At 41.5% G+C, this 24,681-nt stretch overlaps 1 protein-coding gene across 2 annotated transcripts; it reads left to right on the top strand.

The window, feature by feature from the left end:
* Positions 1–60: 60 nt before the first annotated feature.
* galns (galactosamine (N-acetyl)-6-sulfatase) lies at positions 61–24,222 on the top strand. Of its 2 annotated transcripts, XM_006641215.3 has the most exons (14): positions 61–258; positions 624–747; positions 3,488–3,562; positions 4,290–4,392; positions 4,878–5,021; positions 5,553–5,619; positions 5,727–5,854; positions 7,758–7,894; positions 8,317–8,420; positions 11,531–11,667; positions 13,275–13,377; positions 15,998–16,119; positions 21,143–21,260; positions 22,396–24,222. In XM_006641215.3, exons 1-14 carry the CDS (start codon positions 139–141, stop codon positions 22,480–22,482), a joined length of 1,569 nt encoding a protein of 522 aa, XP_006641278.3. In that variant the 5' UTR covers positions 61–138; the 3' UTR covers positions 22,483–24,222. The 2 variants fall into 2 exon arrangements, with proteins under 2 accessions (XP_006641278.3, XP_069037503.1); XM_069181402.1 differs by lacking the exon at positions 624–747 and having other exon boundaries at positions 196–258.
* Positions 24,223–24,681: the final 459 nt, after the last annotated feature.

Raw genomic sequence — 24,681 nt, 5'->3', positions numbered from 1 at the left:
CTCGCTTCTATTTTTGTGCAAGGTGTTTGTTAGATTTTTTAAAAAGATCTTTCACGTGATCTCAAGTTCATGTGACCAAAGAGCACACCTCCCCGAGTTCGTCTTGTGACGCTTTCATTTCAATCCACGAGGTGTAAAATGTTTTGTAAAATCATAGCCAATGCGTTCGTTTTATTTTTTACTTTTGAATGCTGCTGTCTTGCAGAGACCAGACAGAATGGCTCCAATCCAAATATTATCATCATGCTCATGGATGATGTAAGTTGATATTTTAAAATATTTGACCGTCTCGTTTTTAGCGCGGGTTGAGAAACTTTTTTGCACGTTATCTCAGTGTAGAGAGTAAAGAAGTTTTATGTTTTGGCAGTAGATACCTGTATTGATGAAGTACAGTTGACAGTTAAACACTACCGTTTGACGTCTGTGTAACGGTATGGTCTTGTTCTATAGTTCGGTTACTAACCAGGAAGGTTTAATGATGGGGGAAGTAAGCTATTTATATAATGAAAAAATACCTTGTTTTGAAAAAGGAGATTGAAAACCTGTCTGAAGCAAACAAACATTTTTTCTTTTGGTCCGTGGTCTTATAGTATCTTTAACATTTTTGTTATGGTCGTTTATAGATGGGGTGGGGAGATCTGGGAGTGTTCGGGCAGCCCTCGAAGGAGACCCCAAATCTCGACCGAATGGCCAGCGAAGGAATGTTGTTCCCCAATTTCTACACTGCCAATCCCCTGTGCTCCCCCTGTGAGTACGGACGTGCGTTACAAGCAGAAGAGTGAATTAGACGGGTGTGGTAAAGATCTTGGCATATGCGTGGTAAACTGTGATGACACTGTAAACCTCAGGAAGGACACGATCTGTGAAGTGGAGGTGCAGTTTTCATCAAGCATCTTTAAAATCCTTACTGCAGGTTTCACGAATATGATACATTTTAGCTGGTGCAAAACGTGGTAAAAAAAAAAACAGACCCGTGTGTATAAGCAACTTCAAAAATGACCAGGGATCTTCAGTGTGTCCTTTTCGGAAGTCACTTGGGGTGGATGTAGTAACACAGGATGCTTGCACTGTTACTCAAGGGTGAAGCAGAGCACCACAGTTGTGTAATCTTGCAGATGACTCCCGGGGAACACATTCTCATGAACAACAATACTAGGCTCTTGTTGCCACCATTTGTGGATACTGGTGACGTTAGTGCACTCTGGTCTGCATTGCTGTTGTTCTCCATGGTCCTGTGTGTAACACATTACTCACTGCTTCACAACAGTGCACAGTTTTCAAATACAGATGTTCAATCATGCCAGCGTCTTACATAGCCCTTTGATCTTTAAAACAAAATATTTTCTCATTTTGTAATAGCTATGCATCTGTATTTTTATATTTTTTTAACTTATTTTTGTCGGCATAATCATATTTGAAAGTAAATCTCCAGATCAACAAAGAAAAGTTTAACTGCACATAAGCTCTCTCAATCTCTAGACCTCAGACCTGATTCTAGCTCCAGACGGCCATTCATTAATGGAAACCACAGGGTCTGATCGGTTAGAACAGTTCTACATGGGGGAATGCCAGAACCTTATAGCACACTACAGTAGAAATCTAGTCTGTGGAATCGCTGCCAGAGGAAGTTTCACAAAAATACTATTTACTGGGGTGTGAATAAATGTCGCTGTTGTTTTCTGGGCTATATTAGGGCAAAAGTGAGTTAATTAACATCTTGTTTGAAAGACGAAGGCTCAGAGACCTGTGCCGTGGAATTGTAGAGCACCACCAAATAGTCTGACAGACACACAGTGTCCACAAATACACTCAAGGCAGGAGATGTTGCCACAAACCATTCGGAGGAAAGGGCTGTCTATTGAGTAGGAGCTGCCTGTGCTTTTTCCAAGCCTCTAACAATATGGATAATTGCAATCCAGGAAGCTCAAGTGGAGGATGGACAAGTTGCAATAATTAAACGGGGACTGTGATTAAGAGCAGGAATATATTTGGGGTGGGAGATTGGGAGATTGGTGGTAGGTACTGGAATCCTTTTAAAGCCTATTCTTCTATTTTAATGAATAATTCAGAATTCTAAGCTGTATCTGTGTGGATGATAGTAGAAAGACTCATTATGGTAATAGGGATAATGCACTATTGAAATATGCTAATTAGACCTAATTTGGGAATTTGAATAAACTTGCTATGCTAATGAGGTCTGCCATCAGGGCTTGCAAAGTTTTTTTTTCCATCTTCTAATTAATATTTAAGCAAATACGACTTAATCAATTATTAATCTCATATATGTTTGATGTGTGCCTTGAAAACGCCCTGACATACTGCAGTTCGTGAAAGCCGATACCTGAAACCTCATTTTAACGTTATTAAAAGTTATTCAAAATTCCCTTCTACTGTGGCTTGATTAAAATTCCATTCCACATTGAGATATTAGAGCACTCATTAGTCTTAATCGTTATCTGTTTAATAGGAATATTAAGTCAATTTCCCCTTTTCTTGAAGTTTTTGTAATTTTTCTTTAATTCTATATGATTTCTATATTTTGTGCTCATTAAAGATCCAGTGGCATCGTTCGTGAGTTCAGCAGTTTTGGCCCTAGTGTCCTGTCTATACTCAGTTGGTGAAGTGAGATCTCTACCTGATCTGCTGTGAGGCTGCTGGCACTGTGTGCACTGCGTGATCTTTATCCCTCTGACTGGGGCACCAACGGGACTTGTTGGGAGATGGAGAATGAGGGCAGCCCTAACCAGTAACTTCTGATCTCACGGATTTCAGCCCTGCCATGATAACCTCTCTCAGCCATATCTGACCAGGCTCTCCTGGTCACCTGCTGCTATCTAGGGGCTACTGACCACCTAGACATGGGGCATAGATGTGACTGAGTCCAGCATTGCAAAGTCAAGGTTTGATTTCTCCATTACAGTGTGACAAAATGTAATATCCTTTCAGTTGTTTCTGCTTAATGCAGGCATGGATGAAGGCTGTGTCCTGTCCAGTCAGTTTAACTGGGCGCTGTCCTTTGAATGAGATGTAAAACTGGGGTCCTTACTCTCACTGGACATGGAAAATCCCAGGGCATTCCTCAAAAAGAATAGGGGTGTAACTATCATCCTGGCCAAATTTCCCAGTGGCCTTCATGTACTGTATGAATCACATCTTCCTAATGATCACCATCTATGATCTGGCTTCATCACTCTGCTCTCCTCCCCACTGAGAGCTGTTGTGTGGGGAGCGTTCTGGCGCACTATGGCTGCCGTCGCATCATCCAGGTGGGGGGGCTGCACATTGGTGGTGGTGGAGGGGGGTCCCCATTACCACTTTCAGTGGTGTGTCCAGAAGAGTGCTATATAAGTGTAAGGAATTATTATTATTCATTGAAGGCTGACAAGACACTTTTGTTCCCCCCCCAAGCTACTGATTTCTCAGGGTGTGTGATTGGTACAGTGGTGGAGTCTGAGTCATGAAGATGTCCTCTGTCCTTGCTCCACAGCCAGAGCTGCGCTGCTGACAGGCCGGCTGCCCGTCAGGAACGGATTCTACACTACCAATGCACGCGCCAGGAATGGTGAGCTTGGGCTCCTGCAGCCCACAGAAAGCATAGCGGGGCTTCGGTCATTTACTGTAGATCAGTGCAGTGAAACGGCCTGATGATAAATTTGGGTTACCTTGTGTATTTGTGGTGTTTGTTCAAAAGCAGTGAAGTTAAAAGGAGGTGGGACAGTGGTGGGTAGCATTTATGCCTCATGGCTCTTGGGCCCTGGCTTCAATTCCAGACCTGCGGTGCTCTCTGCGTGGCGTTTGTATGTTCTCCCCGTGTTCACGTGGGTTTCCTCTGGGTGCACTGCTGTGTGTGTCCTGGCCCCCCATCAGGGGTATATCCTGACTTGCACCTGTTGCTTGCTGGGATAGGATCTGGCTCCCTCATGAGCCTGAATGTGATAAAGCAGTTAGAAAACAGATTGATAGTTGATGTTAAGAGTATCCTGGCTGGAGCACTGAGAATAATCCATTTATGTATATACTGTACTTAAGGATTGCTTTTGAGCCAAATAGAAGCATCAGCATCGAAGAGATATACTTCAAATGTGACTCTTGATGGTTGTTTTTTTCCGGTGTATCTCGTAGCTGTGTTGTAATGTAAGCACAATGCTTATTTTTCCTGATAAGTGTTCACTGTTGATTTGAGCTCAGAATTGAGGCAAAAACAATCTTTAGTTTGGTCTTTATTAAAGGCAATAGAAGCATTGCTACCATTTACATGTTACCATGTCACAGAGGTCATTGTTTTGTAGCATACACTCCCCAGGAGATAGTGGGTGGGATCAGCAAGGATGAGATCCTTATTCCAGAGATGCTGAGGAAGGCAGGCTATGTCAGTAAGATCGTCGGAAAGTGGTGAGCTGTGGTTTACATTTAATTTCTTTTACAAATCTTGATGTTTGCGATGTCTGAACAAGCAGAGCTCGGCTAAGAGTTTTCTTTCATTATACCATACCTCAACAGCTATTGGGTCAGAGTGATAACTGAACAGTTCCTTTTGAGTCAGAGTCATGATTCGGTGTTCAGGTATTACTTCAAAATCTTCATTCTGCAGGAATACCTAATTTGCTATCGAGTAAACGAACTAATGCATTTGCTAACTGATTGCAAATTCCTTGTTAATATGTAAACTTTGAAACACTGATCTCCTAATCGCACTGAATTCTGAGACATTCAAGAGATGTACGTGAATACAAAATTAATAGTACGAGCTTTGCAGCTGACATTTCAGTAATGATTTTTGTTTTGATTATTATGACTTTTGTGTCATATGTTTAAAATATTTTCCTATTCTTGTTGCTCATATACTGTATCGATTTGTTACTTTTTTACTTTTTCAGGCATCTAGGCCACAGGCCACAATACCTCCCCCTGGAGCATGGTTTTGATGAGTTTTTTGGGGCTCCAAACTGTCATGTTGGACCATACAACAAAACTTTCAGGCCCAATATCCCCGTGTACAACAACTCCCAGATGGTGGGGAGGTAGGTCTTGCTTATAAAACCAGACGGGGGGAAAAAAAGGAACTTGCACTAAAGTAAGCATTTCCAGGACAGTGTTCAGCTCTCTACTTCCCTGGATGAGAGCAGAGCTTTTGGTCTAGTCAGTACCAGCTGTGATTGTGTATTTTATTTCCCCTTATTTGCTTTCCCCAACCATCTGCGTGTTCAGGGTGACTGACGAAAGCAGGAAAGCCATTTCATGCTTAACCGTGAGTTTAATGACTGTACCTGAGCCTGATCTGACATACCCTGGAGACAGCAGGTGTCAGTTTCATGGTGGCACCTGGAACAGTGAGGTCTTGAGATCCTGTCTCGTACTTCTCTAACTGTACTCTCGGTTAAAAGAACAGAAAACCTCCCCTCCTTTCAGTTTTTGTTTCAGTATAGCTGAGTCTGAGACCGGCTCCAGCCTTGCTGCATTGTGGGAGACAGATACTTTTTTGTAACCGAGACTTTAATATTTTAAAGAAAAGGAAAAGGACTCACATCCCTGTTTTCATTTCCTTTTCCCAGGTATTACGAGGACTTCAGGATAAATCGTGCGAGTGGAGAATCCAATCTTACACAACTCTATCTGGAGGTGAATGTGTGGTGTCCAGACGTAGTTTTCTGATTTCTAACATATTTGTGTGCCGAAGTGAGATTAAAGGAGGATATTGACTGTTTTTTTTTTCTGTTCTCTGGTAGGAGACTGTGAAGTTCCTTCGTCGACAGGCTGCCTCTGGTGAGCGGTTCTTCTTGTATTGGGCTGTGGACGCCACTCATACTCCAGTGTATGCCTCAAAACGTTTCCAGGGAAAAAGCCAGAGGGGTCTGTAAGTTGCAGAGTCAATTTTTGGAACACCTACTGTTTGATAATGTTGACTTGCGACTTGGCTATGAAAAACTTCAGGATCTGTTGTCACTTACAGATTTATTATTGTACATGTAGTGTTAATCACAAGAACCTAGATGAAGATGAGAAATCCACTCATATTCTATATGATCTCCTTTTCTTTCTTTCTTTTCTACCCGAAAAAATAAAACCTAGGAATGGAATTACTTCTTTACCCAAAAGACTGTGGGAGTACAGAACAAGCTACCCAGTCACGTGCTGGAAGCAGATATGTTGGCTTTATTAAAATACTCGAATGCATAAGATCCTTGATTCAATTAACTATTTTGTAACCTGTCATATGTTGTTATGTCATAGGTTTTCTCATTTACATCATCATGTATTGAGAAGAAGCCTTAAAAATGTAATTCTTCAAATTGTTTTGCTTGTGACATTTTAAAATAATTTTGTGCTATTTTTCAAAACATTCAGAAATGGTTTCACAAAGCCAGATGAGCACTGGAGCTACGGACACTTAAATTAACTGCAGGTAGTTCAATATTAGTGTAGTTTAAGGTTTGGGAAGCTTCTGCTCAGTGTTCAAGTGGGTTTGGAATTTATCATCAGCATTGTATGGTAGTTTTGTTTTACTCTAGCATAATGAAGTCCTTACTAACATTTATTATTTCTTGCTTGTGATAACTCTGGTCTCCATATTAAAGCTGCAATTATAAAGATGCACCTCCCTTGTATAGCAGTACAATATAGTCAATAGGATCAGTGGTTATATATATGAAGTGTGCTTTAGACTGCTAATGTTCAGTAAGTCTGGTATCAAGTCAGATGATATACAATGTTTATAGCATCTAAGAGTTATTTACAAACTAGTACATTTATATATTTTTTTATTTTCCTTTATGAATTGTGATCTAAGACAACTAACTTGTGGTAATTTCATTTTTTTTCTACTAAAAATTAGTTTTATAATCTATAGGCAGTGTGCAGGTCTTTTAATGTAAGTGTAATGCTTAAAAACTATAGTGTTGCTGGTGCAGAATGACTGCTGTGAACCAGGCAGGTGGGTGGTGCCCTTCAATAATGGATAAAGTGCATCCTATTTACAGTATACGTAAAGTGCTTTGGGATACTCTAAATTAAAGCCAAGTAATTCATTCCTTAAAATTAAATTTTATTTTTTTAAATTTAATTTTTAAACCGATTTGCCAAAAGATTTGTATATTTGTGATAGCCCTTCTGGTAGGTAGAATAGTGTTTATTGACCAGTTTTGTATTACCAGTACCAAGGGGAAACAGAAATTACACATGAAGCAGAAAGGAAGTCTATAGTCTCAGAGTTAAGAGTCTGAGAATTCTAGTTAAGGAATGTTCATAATTTTGTTTTAAGGACTCAAAATGTTAGCTAATTATACCACAAATTTAATATTCTTGGCATAGTCTTCAATTTTAGGTGGCAGGGAAACAATTGAAGTCTCCCCTAGTTTGATCATTATTGTGTTCTTTGCATTCATGTTCAGAAGTCAGTCTCACTAACTAGACATTCTTCTGAATACAAAATTAGATACCTGATGACAGAACATTATTTCATAGTGAAATACCTATTATTCAAATGTTCGGAATGTAAAGAGCACAAGAATAGAGGGATTTTATAGTGTGGTATGTGGGAATTATAAATATTTCAAGGATATTTTATAGTCAGTAACAAATATCAAAGCATAAATTTGACTTGTATTAATGTGTTCTTGAATTTTTTGGATCCAGGATCATTGTTTTTTCAATATCGGTGGCTTCTGTAAGTCTGAGTGAGAAAGGAGAGAGGTGGCCAGGCTGCGGTCTCTCCCAGTGGGGTGCAGAGCTGTGGGTGAGGAGTGCTGTGTGTTGCGCAGGTACGGAGATGCAGTGATGGAGCTGGATGACAGCGTGGGCGTCATCCTGAAGGAGCTCAAGACGCTGGGAATCGCCGAGAACACCTTTGTGTTCTTCACCTCGGATAACGGAGCCGCTCTGACCTCTGGCATCCAAGGTAACCTGAGACCCCCTTCTTTCAGGAGCTGCAGGGATGAGGGTCTGCAGACTGACTCTCGTACACCTGGTGTGTTGCCACTGTTGCTTTTGGGCTTCTATAGGCATTTACCTGCAAGAATTCATTTAATTGAACTGACTGTTTGGCACACAAGAAATAGGGAAGACTGTTCTGCCCATCTACAGTAGGTGGCTTATATGGCTGAAAGGAGATGGAGGCTTGGCTTCACCAGCGTGGCTGGTCAGTACGTTCCTTCTTGTGGTCTCCGGAGCAGGAGAAACCAGTTCATGGAGAACAGTTACACCACAAAAAGCATGTGTTGCTTGTTTAGAGAGGCTGTAGATTCATAAGTAGCCACTCAGAGATTAATGGCTCTAGATCTGGGATGTGCTGATTCTGACGTGTTTCTGTATTTTTCCAAGCTGGCAGCAATGGCCCTTTTCTCTGTGGCAAAGAGACAACATTTGAAGGGGGAATGAGAGAACCAGGGATTGCGTGGTGGCCAGGACACATAAAAGCTGGACAGGTGATGAAACGTCTTCTCTTTATTTATTTTCAGTTGTTTCTGTTGTGGTGGTGACTGACTGACCACAATGGCGATGTGGCCTGAAAGGGTAAATCCCTAAATTCTGAGACTACGTCCGCCACATGCTTTTCCATGGTTTAAGAATCTTCATCATGATGACAAACTATTGCACACTTCCTGCCCTTACAGAACACTTTAACGTCTGCACATTTTCTTTACCTTAAGCCTTGTGCATGGAGAAGTTGTGTTCAAACTTAGTGGGAGTGGGCTATTTGATTGTGCGACTGTCAGCACTGCAGTACCCCTTTGGCATCCCTTTCCAGTGCCTTTTTTTAATTGTCACAGTTCTGCAGAATACACCATCGAATAGTGCAGTTGGCCTTTTGGCTAAGCTTATCTACAGGTGCGTTCTTTTCCCTTGTATATATTCTAACAAGGGGTAACATGTGGAATGTGTATGTAAATGACATAGCTTTGATGCAATCATAAAGTGGTTCTTGTAGAGTGAAGTCATGTAAAGCACAGCGTACCCAGATAATCATGTCCTGGGTGCCTTTTTTGTATGTGTGCTCTTTTGGAACACTTTCTTGTAGTGAGGTTAGTTCCCCCACCCCCACCCCCCCTTTTTCCTCTTCTGTTGGCCTGTACAAAATATTTTTCTGATCCGTTAAACCAGCGTGTGTTCTGCAAATGATTTTTAATTGTGTTATCGGCGGCTCTGACACCAGGCTGCGCTGCAGGAGGATTTTCGAGCCGCGAGGCTGGGGGTGAATTAAGCTCTGCCCCAGGCTGCTATCTTTCGGGTGTGTGCTGTGCTGATAGTGCTACAGAATGGCACAGGGAAGGGGGGATTGCTGAAGTCTTAGGCGGCTAATCTGTTTGTGTGTTTGCAGAGCTTGGATAGAGCTGTAATGAGGGCTGCTGTATCTGAATACACCAGGCACATGGAATAATAACAAGGGGATGTGCTCTCTAAATACTGACAGTGGTATTGAGCCTCCAGGTTTTGGCTGCCATCATTAACCAGCCTGGGCTGTGCCATCCATATTTCTTCTACCAAGTGAGCCCTTTGTGGGAGCAAGCAAGGCAGCATAAATGAAGTCAGTACTGTGAACTGTGGCTATTCTAGTGCAGTTAACACAGAACTGTTTAGATCTGTTGGCTACTTGGTTTTGTTCTATCAAGGCTTCCCTCCCTTTTTCTATTGCCTTTTCCCCGTTTTTAAAAGACCTTTTCTGGTTTTGGAGACGTTTAGATCTGGACATCTGAAGGTCCTCTGAGTTCAAGTCAAGAGGCAATGTCGAAATGCGTTTTTCCTGATCTTTCTATCCCGCTGCCTTAAAGGGTGACCAACAAAACCTGATCTTGAGTCGATAAAGAACATTTCATGGTGAGGAAAGATCTTTAGGCATTCATGGTAAAATCTGGGCAAGCTAAATATCACAGGCCGAAGGCGAGGCAGCTCTGAGCTGTTCTGCACCAGCTCTGACTGCAATCCAAATGTGCAACAGGGTGGATTCTCTGCATTTATCTCAGTGTGAATGAGGGTAATAGGTTTTGAGTCACCTAATTGAACATAAGCGATACTGTTTTGAAATTGGTGTTTTTATTGATTCTATTTTATTTAGCCCACAACGGACGCCATGACTCAGGGGTTTATGTGGAAAAGCAAGCATTCACATTAACTTCTTCTGCAGGAGTCCTTTCAGTTAAAATTGTCCAAACAAAGGCGTTAAAAACGAACATTTTCTGAGTTGGAACATCTGAAAAGGTTACCGAAGAATAGGAACGCTGTTTGCATTGCCCTGGCAGCAGAAAGGCTACAGAGGGGCAGAAGAGCTATCACTGAAAGGCTGCCTTCGCAATCCCTTTTGTTGTGTTTATCTGCTGAGAGACACAGAGCTCAAGTGAATTAGACAGGGATAGCAGGTCTGTGCCTTGTGATAACTCCCACAAGGGGTTATTAAAGAAAGAAAGAGCGACGGGGAGAGAAAAAAAAGAAAAGGAGAGGGAAAAAAATTAAATTAGAAACTTTTTTAAAGGCATCCTGACATTTGTTCTTGCGGTTTAAAACATTTTGACTTTTTTTTTTCAAATTATTTTCGTTTGGGGATAAGGGCTTGGTAGTGGCTGGTAGTCAGCTTTATTAATTGTCCTCTTTGATTTCTGCGTTTTTTTTATTATTAAAGCCGGAAAGTGCAGATAATGGAATGTGTTTCTGGGGCCCTTTCTTACTTTTGCAATGGCTGGAGGAGAAGAGAATTCATTCTCGTCAGGCCGGCAGTGTGCGCGGCGCCGATAGAAGCGTGGCGGCGCGTGGCGGCAGCAGCTGCGGAGCGCAGATAGCGCTATCTGATTGTGAGCGCGCCGCTTCTCTCAAAGGACCGCTCAGGAGAGAATGGAATGAAAGATCAAGGATGACAGCGAAAAAATGGCATTTTATCTGAAAATAGTTCAAAGTTTATAAATAAAATAAAGCTTTTCGCGAGGCTGGGAAACCGAGATAAAACCCCAACTACAGCTCCAGTCCCATTTCTTTTTTTTCTAATTTACAGAGACGTTTGTGTGGTTTATAATAAACCTGCGAGCGCAGATTATAGAGAAGACTGAGTAAAAGCATAATCAAGACACAGAGCCCCCCGAAAAAAGGAATCCTTTTGTGCGAGCGTGTTTTAAAGTTGCTGTATTCTGCTGTCGTGTTGAATTTCACGCTAGGGGTGGGCATTCTTGGTGCCTTGCTACTACAGTATATCAGTGTTTACCTGCCTGTGTACAGCCTGATGTGAGTCAGATTTTGTTTGACTTTTTAGAGTGATTGAACTTGAAGAGGCTGGATCTATATCGGGTTTTTTAGTTTAGCAAAATTTAGATTGAAAAATATACACTGAGTTGTAATGCTTTTTTTTTAAAAAAAATAGACCACATAGATTTTACTACTGCCTTTATGACATCCAGGATAACACATTAAACAGAATTTAAATTATATTCTACAGTATCTTGTGCACATGATTTTGTTAATTATTATCTCATATCTATGGGACCACATACTTCTAACAATGTGGGACACGTACAATTAATTTGTAGAGTAACAAACAGTACTTCTGTTGTAGGTGAGCTACCAGCTGGCGAATGTGATGGATCTCTTCACCACCAGCCTGTCACTGGCAGGACTCCCTGTCCCCAATGACAGGGCTATCGATGGCCTGGACCTGACCCCTGTCCTCCTGAACAACACTATCATTGACAGGTAATGTTGAACCCCTCACAGCTGGGCATGTTGCCATCTGTATGGGGCTGGGCCGTTGAGCAGTCTGATCTGAGATTCTTCTCATGAAGCTCAGTGGGATCACTGTTGTCAGATTCATATGGGTAGTGGACAACAAAATGGAAACGCCTGGGTAAATGAGGGACAGTTGGTATACTGGAAGGAAGGGCTTCCACACAGGTGTGGCTGATGTGTTAATGAAGCCAGTAACATCCCAGCATGCTTAGGGCTATGTATATAAATGCTGAACAGGTCTTGTTGCCTGTGATTATGGAAGAGGAGACCTACATGACTTTAAAAGAAGGGTGACTGTTGGGGCGTTTTCTTCAGGAGCTGCAGTGACCAAGACAGTTCAGTGTGCTGATGTTTCACTGCTCAGCCAGGGGCAGCAGTGGGCGGAAGCGTATACTCCCGTATCGTGGCATTCTAGCAATAACTTGAACTGCAAGGCAATACGGACAAGCAGCTGCAGATTAATCAACTCCTCACTTCAGCCAGTGCTGTGAGTGGCCTGTTTAAGTAAAAAACGGACCACTGAGAACTCCTCGGAGCAGGGTACAAGTCTACAAACTGCTCATCACACGTGCCAATGCACATTTGTGAGTCCAGTGGTGCAAAGAGCACGAACTGTTGACCACTAAGCAGTGGAGAAATGCAATGTGATCAGTTGAGTCACCCTTTGCCATATTCTTAACATCACCAGTCTAAAGACCTTTTCGGTCCCAAGTGCTTGGTTAAGGATTCTGGTGTTTCCACAGGGGAGTGAGGCGCATTTTCCTGGTTTGGGTGCACAAGACAAGGTCAATGCTAATCTCTACTAAATGGTACCAAGTGATCATCTTCACCCCAGGTTGCAGCATTTCCTTTCTGCAGGGAGGGGGTGTGTTACAGGATGACGAAGCCCTGATCCCCAGAGCTCACGGGGTCGCCCAGTGGTTTGATCAACATGAATCAGATGTTATCCATGTGTCATGGTCTTCTCAGTCACCAGATCTGGGCCCAGCTGGGCACTTGTGGGAGATTCCGAAATGACGACTTAAGTGTTTTTCACCCATCATCAACCTGAGCTGATTGATGGTGTTGCAGGTCCCTCCTGCAGAATTCCAGACGCTGCTCGAGTCTATGCTACAGTGCAGACAGGTCGTACTGGCTGCATGTGATGACCCGACACCCTATGAAGTGACTGTACACTAGCGTTTCCATTTTGTGGTCCACTTTCTGTATCTCTCCTGCAAACAAGCATCCTTTAAAGAGGAGATTCTTTGGAATTTGTGTTGTATATGAAAACCCATTGCCAGCCTTACATTTTCAAATACGGAATGTGTGTCGATTGGTTTTGAATTGGCTGAAAGACACTTTTTAAACTGTGTGCCTCGGTAGTTCCCTGAATGTTCACAAAATGGCAAGTGGGTCTCCTTCCTGGGAGGTGCTGACAGGGAGCCCACTGTCAAAGACCACCCCTGAAGATAAGGTGTTCTGCTGAGCATGTAATGGGATGAAGCAGGAAATCCTGGTCAGGCTTATTGTCAGAAAAGCAGAGTCTCCTTATCTGTGGAATTCAGCCATCAATCCCATTTCACACGCAACAGGCCAATCTTCTTCTACCGTGGCAATGAGATGATGGCAGTGAGGGTGGGGCTGTACAAGGCACACTACTGGACGTGGACCAACTCCTGGGAGGAGTTTAAACAGGTAAGGCTGACTGTCAGAATGACAAGGGCTCTCGCTGGGAGCTAATGTTCTCTGTGTCAAACCCGGCGAAAATGGGCTTTTATGGATTCTGCTGACAGAAAATAGATTTTATCAGCACTTCATTAGGAATCCCTAGAGTGGGATGGACGTTGGCGAATTAGTATTTAAAAAGCGTGGTTGGGAAATAAAGCTCAGCCAATTTAGTTCTGCTGAGTAAGAGAAAAATCTGAGAAAGATTAGTTCTTAATAACTAAAGAAAAGTGAAGAAAAAGAAAAAAAAATGATCTTGGAAAGTAATTGATAAAACTGCTCTTTCAGAACTCTTGCTCTCTTTTCCATTTTCAAGACCTGGTTTAATAGAAGGTTTCCTGCAAATGAGCCCTGGTTCACAAGATCCCACCTTAAAGTACATATACAGCTACTGTCTGAGCTTTCAGAATAAAAGGTGATGCCTTTCTTTTCCAAACGTGGGACTGTGTTTTATGCCCCATCGGCTGCTTAAATTGCTCTCTCCTGGAGGGCTCCTGAATCAATACTGGGCTTCTTTATCAGCCCATGTGAACTGGAGTGGAACTTCACAAATAATGACGTTTGATTGCCTCTGAGTTACCTATCGATTGGCTCTGTGCTAGATGGTTTGAAAGAGGCTTTTAGAAATGGAGGGGGGAACGTCTAAGCTCTTGACTCCAGCCTTTCCAGACGGTTAACACATTAGAGGTCGATCAGTCCTCAGGCCTGGAGAAAAGCAGGGGGTTATTCATTTTCTGCACCTCACCTCTCACCCTTTTGTTCTGACCCCTTATAATGTCACTTAGAAATACCGTGTTGGCAGTTGAATTCTTTTATGTGAACAATGGAAAATAGTACTGGATTGCAAATCTTAGATTGATCCTAAAATATGAATGCCCTTCCGAGCACATCCAGGCTGTATCTTTTTCTCAACAAGGGAAGCAGTGGTTGTGAATTTTTGTTTGGTTTTGAAAAGACAACCAATGTGATTCAGTGATCTGTAAAATTAGAAATTTCATGCCGATAAATGTTTTGCATCAAACAGCCATGTCATCGTAATACTCACTCGGACTGTCTCCAAATACTCTGAAATAATTCAGCCGCAGAGTGATTGCCCGCCAATCTGTATCTTTCTTTTTGAGCATTGAAACGTTTTACCCGGCCCGTTAAGCACAAAATGGTGTCCCGATTAGCATTTGGTTTGTTTAGTTTGTAAAAACAAATATCCAAAAGCACCGCTGTGAGTGGAGTGGTAGTCCAGATCATCCAGAGATGAAACTAATTCATTTCTAGTTTTCTAGCTAGTTTCTAAATTGGTTTTGGCATCATCATCATCATCAGTGTTTATTGAATCTCAAATGACTGAGACTGTCCAGAAACATTCATTTTTGGCTGTCTTCCATCTGGACATTTATAAATCAGTTCACAAGTGCTTTAATTATTCTGTAATGTAGAAAGTAAGAGTCATGTTAATCAGCAAAGTACAGATATTCACTGCTTGTACAGTTTAGTCGACAATTAGAAATTATATCCATAAACAGTTTTCTTAGTTCTTTTCACTTTGCCATTTTAAGAAACCAATCCCATACCATTGGAACTTTATTATTTATGGGTTCTGGTGCATACAATCTTGTACAAATATTTAATTGACCTCTGCTCATTCTTTCTGTATCGGAGGGAATTAGCACAGAAATCTACCCAGCAATCTGATGGGATCAAGGTGTTTTGCACATCCACAACAAGAGCAAAAATGGATGTGGAAAGGCTTTGCATATTAGCACAACTCTGAAGAGCACGCTAAGTGTTTTCTTATTGAGCGTGTTTGAGTTTAGCGGCTATAATCTGTAGGCAAGCATTTGCTCAAAGGTTCCAGATTATCCTTTATGAGCTATCTGTCCCAGAGGAGGAGATGAGTGCCCTGCAGATGAGTGCTCAGTTAATATTTGCTGTGTTCTCCCGCAAGGACACCCTGATGATAGCTGGAGTTTAATCAGCCTCTCTGATCAAAGCTCCTCGCCAGCCCGGGGGGATGGGAGACTGGGGACTAGACTCTTAGCAGAGGGGCTGTGGTGCATGCAGGAGACAAAGCAGAGGGGGGCGCCAGATGTAACAGCTGGGTAGGTCCAGGTGTCAGGGGGCATCCTGCAGCGATGGAGAGTGTGGTTCAGGCTAGCAATAGAAGAAGAAGTGAGAGGGATCATTTCAAAACTCAGTCACCCCCATACTAAGACATTTTGGTGAAATCCTAAATATTAAGTGAATTGGTATAAATCATGCGATGGATTTATATATTTTTCAGCCGCTGGAGTACTGTTCAGCATAAACAACAGCAAGCAATTTCTGTTCTTTAGCCATGATCTCATTAGAAAAGGGACTTATTTTCTCATTTCTGGAGAAATGTAATTTTTAATAAAAGGTGACATTGTACATTAAATCCACTCAAAGGATTTATAATTGTACGTTACATTTATATATAGTCTATATTTTCTGTAATCTTTGTATCTCGACTAATCCTTGGTGCTCTGTGGAGTGTGTTTTGTAATGTGGGTGTCCTGGGCTGTACAGCACCATGGCTAGTCTCCTGGAGCAGAGGTCTCTGTACTTCACACAGGGTGTTAACTTCTGTCCCGGGGAGGATGTGGCTGGAGTGACCACTCACACCCAAGAAGAACACACCATGCAGCCACTGATCTTCCACCTGGGGCGGGATCCTGGAGAGAAATACCCCATCAGGTGAGAGAAACCAGGGTGAACACATTTCTTTTTTTAAAAAATCAGGCACTGTACTGAGATTACCAGCAACCCGCTTTCAGCTACTCAAAGTAGATGAGCTACTATCGGAGCTTTTAACACGGTTTGTTAACTGAGCTGTAAATGGGATGGTGACACTGCTCTTAAAACCATGTATAATGCAAAAATTAAAAAGAGGGCAAAGTAATCAATGATATAGTATTATGTTTTGACTAGTAGTGCCTTTGATTTACAGTGATCTCTAGAGAATGTGGTTACTTCTCTTTGTCTACTGAACACAATGACGATAGTCTAGCTTTCCAGTACAAAGCGAGGAATCACCTCTGTCTGTATATTGGTCTACTGCAGCAGGATTAACTAAATTCCCAGCCTAACGTAATAATCAGAAAGCACCGTGCCAGCTCGACACAAGTCATTGATTTACGAGGCTGTCTTTCTTTTTAAGAAAAGAGATGCGCCTCAAACGTGTAGCTCCGAAGTGTGGTTGGAGGAATCTATGAGATCAATACCGATCTACGTCAATGTAAGAGCTCCGCTGAGGAGCCAGCATCGATTCGTGCAATAAGAGCCAAGCTGATTAAATGCTGCTCAGTGTGACAGATTTGAAAGATCACTTCTGCTTGAGACTAAGCACCGTAAGTGAGGAACGTGAGATAAATCAAGCCGTGTGTGTCCAAAAGGAAACCAAATTTGATGTTGGTACAAGCGTCATTAAATAAATATATTGACTATATTCTTTCTTCCCATCCCTGAAACTAGAACAACCTGTTCTCTCCAAATTTAGACATGAAAAATGGCAGTAGTAGCAAAACAGTTTCCTTTAACGAATATTCAGATATTTCTATGGATAATACAGTTTGGTAAACTGCCGTTTGCAAGGATTATTTATAGGATATTGATCAGTATTTCAACACAAGGTAGGATCCAGTAGAATTGACTACACTTGAATATAGCTTTTCTTAGCTACATGGAAATTTTTTCTTTAGATCTCATTTATAGGTAAAGCATGGTTTGAGACAAACTTCATTAATTAAAAAGTTGGTGTTTTTCATTAGGAAAAGTTATACCAACTACTTGTGTTGTACCCACCCAATCTGGAATAACATATTGGAATTACATTGTGGCTCACTGACATGTCCCATGAGCCCACATGGCGAGAGATATTGCTTGACACACAGCAAGCCCTACAGTGACATACAGGATATTCAGTACTGATTGCTGATGCCACTATGAGTTAGCCAGCACCCAGGAACATCTGACAGGTGAGTAATGAGTAATCCCATGTTAGCCATGGGTTATTTGGTGGCAACATTGAAAATCTGACCTGTAAGCATTTACAATACCAAAGCACAGGCGTGTTGTAAATACTTGAGACCTGCTTTGTGTGCTGCATTTATTATCCCAAAAGCACAAGATGGGGGGGAAAAATTAAAACTTTTGTTAAAAACCTTTTTACAGGGCTACACCAACACTCCAGCGTTGCACAATCAATCAATCTCCTTCCTCTGTGTAAAGAAAGGCAAAGGAAAATCAAAGTGTTTGTGGATGCTGGTATTTTTAAACATCCCAACTCTCTCTCCTCTCTAATTTGCTAAATCTTTTTGTTTTGTGGGGGGCAGAGTATTCCATGACCCAAGTCCCCAAAGGGTGGGCAGAGGTATAGGTATCTTTGTGGGCCACAGTACTTCAAGTCAGTTGTCACATCTCTACCTCAGATCATTTACTAGGGCCTAGTGTGTTTTCCATTAGCCTGCCTGCTGTCGTGTTGCTCTCTCTCAGCTCCTTAAGGGGTACAGGGCGCAGAGCTGGGCTGGGGGGTGTGGGAGTCATTACTCACTGTCTTCTTTTAAAGAGGTACTTTAGATGATCTAATGCCTGCTGCCCACATAGCTTTGGTTATGAGGCAGTCTGTCTCTCATCGCGGTCAATGAGATGCTGTAGTCAGATCCAGAAACCCGCTTGTTTCTTGTGGGTGCAATTCTGAGACACTAATCATATAATATACAATATAGTTACATTTTTCACCTTGTATTTTCTTTGTATATAATGACTACATTTATGTTATGTGTACATACAATGTCCCAGAGCAGCACTGCATTTTCTGATCACCCTAAAGCTATTATTTTTTTGTTAATTGCAACAATGTGATTATCAGATGTTAAATAATAGATATTTAAGGGAGCAAATTACCAATGCATTCTGTGCAAAAATTAGGCAGAGATTTTTAAAGATACTTATCATTGGCCCGATAGTAGGGAAACATAAGGATGAATGTTTTTATTGATGATTCATTCTAAATAATTTGACTTAAATTACATTTGTTCCCATTTACACCTCTGGCACCTCTACTGAAGCACCAGTACACGTGCTCCTGAGAGCTGCAGTAGTGCTTGCATGGTATTTGAATCCACAACCTTACAGTGAAGAGTCCAGAGCCCTAACCACACCTCCACATTGCTGTATATTGGAACTGTTCTCCGATTTTGTGTGTAGTAAACCATTTCACTATACAGATACTTCTTTTTATAAGAGTGCATTTGATCTCAATACATGCTAGGTTATTTTTGTTTCTAGCCGAAACTACAGTTCTAGTTTTTCTAGGGGGAGAAGGGTTTTGAAAAAGTTCAACACTGCGCAGATATTGCCCAGTCAGCGGGCCAGATCTTGACAGGCTAGTGTCTCGGTACAGTCGGCGCTCAAGTCCCACTCAGCCTCCAGCGACTGCAGCAGCCCGCGCTGCATCCACGAGCCTCATCTGCTCTCCACAAGCACTTCAGCTTGCAATCAATAGCCTGTGCTGAATTGCTCAATTTCCCCAGGAAAGAGGAGAGAGAAAGGGCAGAGGTATTTGATTGTCTCTTCAGCTCCATTCCCCCTGCCAGTAAACCATGTGTTTGTCTGCATGTGTGCATGAGAGTGTGTGCATTGTACCGGTGGGGGGTATGAATGACTAATCAGTGCAGCCATACACCTGAGCTGTGCCCCTTTCCCCTTGGGGGTTATGTATTATAAATCAAAAGATCTCATTTACATTTATTTTCCATTATTATTTCCATATTTGCATTTTTCGAGACTTGGCTAGGATTGTATTGAAACTATGCTGACTGAGGAGTTTTAAGAAAGGAGGAAAAGAAATGAACATATTCATTTGTATTAGTAATCCTACAGTAAATTATGAAAGTCTGAGCTGGTGTGGGGTATTTACCCTTGAATTGATTTGCACACAACATTTTTTTTGTTAATCTAAAGGCAAGATGCTGTCAAAGTGGATTCAAGAAGATTTGCATACTTTAGCACTAATTTACTTGTGTCCTGTTCAAGTCATTCTGAAAACCGATTACTTGGATTTATACTTTTCTTGCAAATCCTGGCACAGAGATAATGCTTGGCCTCTTGCTTTCTTAAGACCACTTTCCGATGCTTATCATATTGTTTATCTTGGCCGAGGGATTAACGGGAGACGGTTGTGTTGATAAAACAATGAGCTTTTCACATCAGTTGTTTTGAGTTTTGCTCATTGTTCTACGTGTTACGCTCCTTAAGATAACCCAATATCTTATTAATAGTTTTGCTGTTTTTTCTTTTTTTACCAAGATATTTAATTGATTGAATGTTTCATTATTTGCTTATTCTGGCAGATTACATAAATTATTCCTAGTCAAATAGTTTTTATTTATTTTAAATATATATATGCAATTATATATACTGTATATAGGCACAAAATGGACAGTTGTTACCCAAGCAAACATACTTCACCAGACTGGACTTGATCCCAACATTAAGAACGTAGAACTTAGCACTGTATCTGGACAGCGAATTGTTAAACCACAAAGAGGAGAAGAGATCAATGGAAGAACAGTGTGCCGGGGGAGTCAGCGGATGAGAGGAGTGTGTTAGCAGGTGTTATTGTGTGGCGTAAGCGGAATGGCTCTCTGGGGTAATGGGGTGCGTTTGTGGCTGAGGTGGGGAGGTGCGAGGTGGACAGGGCCTGGGGGTCATTACACTAATTGACACTTCACCTCGCACACATGCACCCCCTTCCCGGGGGACCAATCAGGGCGCGGAGAAGAGCGAGAGGGGCGTGTGTGACTGGGGGTGCGGGGATGTAGGCACAGGTGCTGCTCGCTCCTGTGTTGAGTGCAGTAATTGCACTGGGGAGATTTCTCGGCGTGCTCCCCCACCCTACAGGTCCTATCGAGAGTGACGCTCCACTGGAACACACAGCAGCTCTGCGTTTTACAGAGTAAATCTAACAAAGCTCAGGGGTACTTGCTAGTGGCTTTACAAAAATAATTGAGTGCAGAGAGAGAACCACCAACACATCTGCTGCTGAGATCATAAGGGAGGTGCTTTTTATTTTGTATGGTTTTCTTTTAAGATGCATTCAATACACAATTAAAATGTATCATCCAGCTTGATCACTATATAACCCCACGCAATGCCCCCTTTTAAAGGAATTTTAGGAAATTGAGGCATGCACATGGACTGAGGATCTAAGAAATGCAGCATGACTCAAAATAAAGTCTTTACATTTTATTTGTAGGGAATATAAAAATAAAGTTTGAAGATATTCCATTATGGTTTACTGTACTTGGAGGTAGTAAATGACTATAGGGAAAGCTTTGTTCTAAAATTTTACAGTTTTTACTATAAGTGATAACCTGTTTGATCAGCAGACCTCTGTTCAACGTCCTCTTGAATGCTCACTTGGCCTCTAATGTCCAGGATTAGATCTGTCTCCATGATGGTCAATATATGTCATGCAAACACATACTGTAACTTTGTACACTTGCTAACGTAAAATTTAAAGACTTTACTGGCACAGTATAACCATAAACAACAACTCTGAGACCCTATTTTTGATTGGATGAAATGCTCTGCTAACAAAATGTGTAAATTCCTTTTTTTTATCTCAAATCCTGCATTGACACAAGACTAGTGGAAATAACACTGTGATGTCTGAGTTAATCCTCTGTGTTTTTTATCTGTGTTTCTGGTCCTGCAGTGTCCAAAGCTTGGAGTACCAGAGGGTTTTAAAGCAGATCACTCCTCTGGTGGAGCAGCACAAAAACAGCCTGGTTCCCGGAGAGCCACAGCTCAACATGTGTGACCTGGCTGTCATGGTGAGGACCGTATCTCCTAGTCCTGTGTGTCTCATCATATCTGGGAGCTGACTGCCTAAAACACATCTGGGATATCTTTTACAACATCAGTGATACACAGTCCTGACATTGAGATTCCAGCACTACACTGAGAGCAAAGCGGACAGGGATAGGAGTCTGGATTTGAAGGGTTTTACAGCTAAAATATAAGTTACAAATGCATAAAAAGTGCCTTTTATTCTCAGTTTTTAGTGCGCTTCCACATAGATTCCACTCTTATTTTCTGGTTTTATGTCTCATTGTTGATTTTGAAAACTCAAAATAATTTTATTTTCAAGGAATGGGTGCAATTAGGCTTTTTCTTTCATTTGGCAAAGATATGATTGAATTTCAAACTTAAGAACTGACAAAGTCAAACCCATCAGAATAATACGGACCATTAGTTCTGATGCTGAATCTCAGTTTGTTCCATGCAGAGCAGTTTCCCTATGGTAACAAGCTGCATAAACTGAGCTCAGTCAAAACAGTTAGACCGAATTCTTACTTTAGGTGTTTTCACTGTGAGGTTTGTTTTCTAGCATTTTGCTTAGGTTTTTCCTGTACATTTACTTGTATTTTCTGCACTGCTGAAAAATATGGACATCTTGAAATTTCTGAGATGGTAATCTGTGTTGCAAAAATTGTATTTGATGAACCGTGCCATCGTATGAGACGGGTTTCACAGGGGGGGGGGTAACACTTTTTGATCGCATCATCAACATACAAAGCCACACCAGAAATAAATGAAAGTTACTGCTGTGTGACAACAGTGCCCCCAAGTGTCAGTATTTGATGAATCAAGGGGATTTTCTTGTTGCTTTTCAGATGACTAAATTTAAGAGAATCAGAACCCCCATTTTCCCCACTAATTTTATTTTTAAAGTTTTTGTTTGGTGGTAGAAAGTGCTTAATTCAAGTCATTTTGTGTCAAAATTAAAGCTTTGCAATGATGGTATATATTTGTGTACTTGAACACTGAAAGAAAGTTCACATCTGTAGCTGTTAAAATACAAGTATATGCATTTGACAGAGGAATACTCCTACAACTGTCTAAACCATCAGCCGTGTTACATACACAGAGGCCTGACCTTTACAAATCCACTTTGTCTCCTGACAGAACTGGGCTCCCCCGGGCTGTGAGAAGCTGGGCAGGTGCCTCACGCCCCCAGAGTCTGCCCCCTGGAAGTGTGAATGGCCACACTGACCCGCTCGTCCGGACCTCCGTGTCATGAACAGATGAAGACCATGTTCATGACCTCCTGAGCAATTGAAACTTCTGTACTGCTGTCATCATGGGCCCTTAGTACTGACGTTTCCTTCCGGCAGATTTTAAGGGAGAATGTCTGTTCTTAGGTGCCATGTAGTAACTTAAACTGTGAGTTTTCTCTCTCAAATGATTCCCCCATGAGCGTTGTTACTTTGTTAACTTGAATGCAGACATACTGTGTACGTCTAACAGCATCTTAAAATTTGTACTTAAAAGCAGTGGAGTGTGATGTACTCCCTCACACTGTGTGTCTGCCCAGAGAGTGGGTAAGAAGAGAAGTCCTACTGTTGGGGGTTCTTTTGGTTTGTTGTCTGTGTATCAGCTGTAATGTGGGGGGAAAAAAGGGATAAATTATCATTACTTCCCCATTTCACGTGAAGCATATTGATAGCACAAATATGGAGGCTGAGAGAAGTGAAAGATATGAAAGTTTTTAAACCAAACAAATATCTTGTTTGCTGAACTTGGTTTGGGAAAATGTTTACAAATTTACAAATCACATTCCTTTTAAGATGGTATCATATTGTGGGGTTTTATGGGCTGTTTTTGCTTGTGATGTTTTAAAAAGTTACAGTCATGTACAAAGAGTAAAGGACTGTATAAATGAAAGGAGGACAGACGTGCAGTTTTGAGCCGAAATTTGAAGTTAATGTGAATGAAGCGTCTCTTTGAGGAGTGGGACTGTTGTCTTAGATCACTACCGGAGTTCAAAGGGCTTATAACCCGTTCTTTGAAAAAAGCTAGTGGAGACAAACTTTCCACTTATTGAATCTAGATTCTTGGTGCGAGTAATAAATGCCCAGTACTTGATGGTGATTCGTTTTTTCCGACTTGTTCTTAATAACGTTTTTTGAATGTTGAATGTATTATTGAATACCAAACAGCATATTGTCGGTCCTGCCAATTTACTGTATTAATGATCGAGCTTTGATGTGCTTGGCTGTTTTGTTAATGTTTTATTTCCTGTGTTCTCTATAATGTCTCTTTGTTGGTATGTCTGCCCTTTGCAAATTCGAAAACCCAACAAGAACCGACAACTGCAGATGGACGGTAGCAAAATTTTAAAAATCTATTTTCTGCATGTTCGCAAGAGAAGCCGAGTTAAGTTGGGTGCACAGGACGGCAGCTGGTGTTTCGCTGCTAAACGGACATCCTGTTAATGGGCCAACCATTGTCATTTTCCCGGCAGTCCACAGCAAAATGTGGTAGATATACGTGGCAGGGAAACAACATAGGATTTATTTAGGATAGTAGTTAGAAATTAGCAAACGATTGCATGCGTGTAGTATGCCTTTTTCTTTGCCATTAACTAGGCCTGTTTTAACACAGTCACGGCATAGTTTAAGATGTGGAGAAAGGGCGTTTGGAAACCACTTTAACAACCGTATCTGTAATTTCAGCTTAAATTGTCCGATCATTGTCCGCTTATTACGCCATAGTTCCAAATTTGGCGCACAGGTGCGGTATTGCTGCAAAATGTTTTTTCCCCCAAAGCATTTTCCAAAACCGTGCATATTCATGCACGTAGCAGTACTTTTTCTGCTGAGAAGTTTCTATACGTAAGTTCATAACATTGTTAGAACTCACAGAATCTGCATTACGTTTGTCACACCGCCGCCCGGTAAATTACCGGATCTGCATTTTCTTTAAAATAAACGTGAACCAACTTTAAAATCACCTGGCGATTTTAAATGGCTATTTTTCTACTCATCTCCCACTCTACCAAAGCAATGTTACCCTGTGAAACTTGATTATATCAAAGATAAGAGTCGTTTTTCAATTCGAAACAGGTTTCCTAAGAAAATAAAGTGTCTAGGGAGATTAATGATTTGCTGAGCTTGAGGGGACAGGCACAGGGGGCAGACAGACCTTCAGAGCAACGGAATTAAAAACATCGTCTACCAAAACCCCCCGCTATAAGATTTACCAAAAAGTAGTCAACAAAAAAGCCTGGAGGAGAGTCTGTCACATATATTGTCATATCTTAATAAGATGGAAACCATTAACTACCATAACGGTTAGGTAGACCAAATGGTCTTTTAGCGTTTGTAACTTTTTTTGGTTCCGCTGCACGTTTCTGTTAAAATCTATTGCATCGGGCTTTCCACAGCACAGGAATTCTGCAACAGCAACATA

The sequence above is a fragment of the Lepisosteus oculatus genome, chromosome 20 (assembly GCF_040954835.1).
Source record: "Lepisosteus oculatus isolate fLepOcu1 chromosome 20, fLepOcu1.hap2, whole genome shotgun sequence".
Taxonomy (NCBI): Eukaryota; Metazoa; Chordata; class Actinopteri; order Semionotiformes; family Lepisosteidae; genus Lepisosteus; species Lepisosteus oculatus.
The sequence above is the reverse complement of the archived record's forward strand: the minus strand, read 5'-3'. Positions and strand labels throughout refer to the sequence as shown.

Coding starts and splice junctions, on each gene's coding strand:
- galns (XM_006641215.3), top strand. CDS start 139: ATGTTTTGTAAAATCATAGCCAATGCGTTCGTTTTATTTTTTACTTTT. Junction 748..3,487: donor CAATCCCCTGTGCTCCCCCT/GTGAGTACGGAC, acceptor CTTGCTCCACAG/CCAGAGCTGCGCTGCTGACA. Junction 13,378..15,997: donor CCTGGGAGGAGTTTAAACAG/GTAAGGCTGACT, acceptor TACTTCACACAG/GGTGTTAACTTCTGTCCCGG.